This window comes from Aplysia californica, unplaced genomic scaffold (genome assembly GCF_000002075.1).
Source record: "Aplysia californica isolate F4 #8 unplaced genomic scaffold, AplCal3.0 scaffold00339, whole genome shotgun sequence".
NCBI classification, from domain to species: domain Eukaryota; kingdom Metazoa; phylum Mollusca; class Gastropoda; order Aplysiida; family Aplysiidae; genus Aplysia; species Aplysia californica.
This window is the reverse complement of record NW_004797609.1, coordinates 207,384-209,097: the sequence shown is the minus strand read 5'-3', so window position 1 is coordinate 209,097 and position 1,714 is coordinate 207,384. Positions and strand designations below refer to the sequence as shown.

At 51.6% G+C, this 1,714-nt stretch overlaps 1 protein-coding gene across 1 annotated transcript in view; it reads right to left on the bottom strand.

The window, feature by feature from the left end:
* The window catches only part of LOC101851512 (diacylglycerol kinase delta), a gene marked incomplete in the record, with an annotated part of 91,327 nt that overhangs the window by 34,863 nt on the left and 54,750 nt on the right, over positions 1 to 1,714 (bottom strand). The window contains 2 exon segments of the mRNA XM_035970923.1: positions 129 to 254; positions 1,249 to 1,355. Coding sequence (XP_035826816.1) covers positions 129 to 254; positions 1,249 to 1,355 — 233 coding nt within the window.

The window sequence follows — 1,714 nt, the reverse complement described above, 5'->3', positions numbered from 1 at the left end:
CTCTGCCTCCCTTCTCAACAAGCCCCACCCCTAAAAGAAAGCTCCGCCTCCCCCCTCAACAAGCCCCGCTCCTCCCCTCTCAACAAGCCCCGCCCCCATCAACAAGCCAGGAGATCGATCCTACGTACCATGGCCCGGCACCACAAGCACCGCCAGTCCTGTAGGCGGAGCACACTGCCGCACGTCTTGTCACACACGCTGCACTTGGCGCTCACCGGCAGGTTGCCCTCCATCCACTGGTGTGGCATGGAGATCTGGACACAGACAGATAGAATCAAGATATGTTAGGATGGTGTGGTGCAGTGTAGTGTGGTGTGGTGTGGTGTGGTGTGGTGTGGTGTGGTGCGGCATGGAGATCTGGGCACACAGACACACACATAGATCAAGATGTGTTATGAGATGTGATGGTGTTGTGTGGTGAGGTGTGTGGTGTGGCGTGGTGTGGTGTGGTGTGGTGGGGTGTGGCGTGGTGTGGTGTGGTGTCGTGTGGCGTGGCATGGAGGTCTGGACACAGGCAGACAGGCACACAGAGAGATAGAGCAAGATGACATGAGATGGTGTGGTACGGTATAGGGATAAGAGGGCAGACAGACACACAGATACACGGATAGATCAAGATGTGTTAGGATGGTGAGGTTTGGCGTGGTGTGATGTGGCATGGAGTGGTGAGGCGTTGTCTGGTGTAGTACGGCGTGGAGATCTGGGCACAGGCAGACAGGCACACAGATACACGGAAGATCAAGATGACATGTGATGGTGTGGTGTGGGCACAGACAGACACACGGAGAGATGGATCAAGATATGTTAAGATGGTGATGCGTGGTGCGGCGTGGTGTGGTGTGGTGTGGCATGGAGATCTGGGCACAGGCAGACAGGCACACAGATACACGGATAGATCAAGATGTGTTAGGATGGTGAAGTGTGGTGTGGTGTGGTTGGGTGTGGTGTGATGTGGAGTGGTGTGGTGTGGTGTGGTGTGGTGTGGCGTGGTGTGGTGTGGTGAGGCGTGGTGTGGTGTGGTGAGGCGTGGTGTGGTGTGCTGCGGCATGGAAATCTGGGCACAGGCAGACAGACACACAGACAAATAGATCAAGATGCGTTATGATGGTGTGGTGTATTTTGGTTTAGTGTGGTGTGGTGTACAGACAAACATACGTCATGATGGTGTGGTGCGGCATGGAGATCTGGGCACAGACAGACACACAGATAGGAAAAGATGTGTTATGACAGGTGTACGTCCAGACTCACCCCATCCTCGTCCTCTAAGATGTCCTTCCCTATAGAAGCTAAGGCTGTCCATTTGCAGTTGGTGGGTGCCCGCACCGCACAGCGTTTGTGGGCCTTGAATTTGCACACTGGGGAAAAAAAGGAAGTACTTAGTTTTAGTTTTAGTAAGTGTTTTACGGCACTTGCAACACAATAAAGTCATATCAGTGCCGAAGATTAGAGGGCTTACAAGAGAGTATCAGACACAAAAAAGAAGGAGGGGAGATAAGGACGATAGATGTTTGATAGGAAAGAAGAAGCAAACCACACCAGAGCACCCGCCGACCTGATGATGATGATGATGATGATGATGATGATGATGATGATGATGATGATGATGGTGATGGTGATGGTGATGATGATGATGATGATGATGATGATGATGATGGTGATGATGATGATGATGATGATGATGATGATGATGATGATGATGATGATGATGATGACG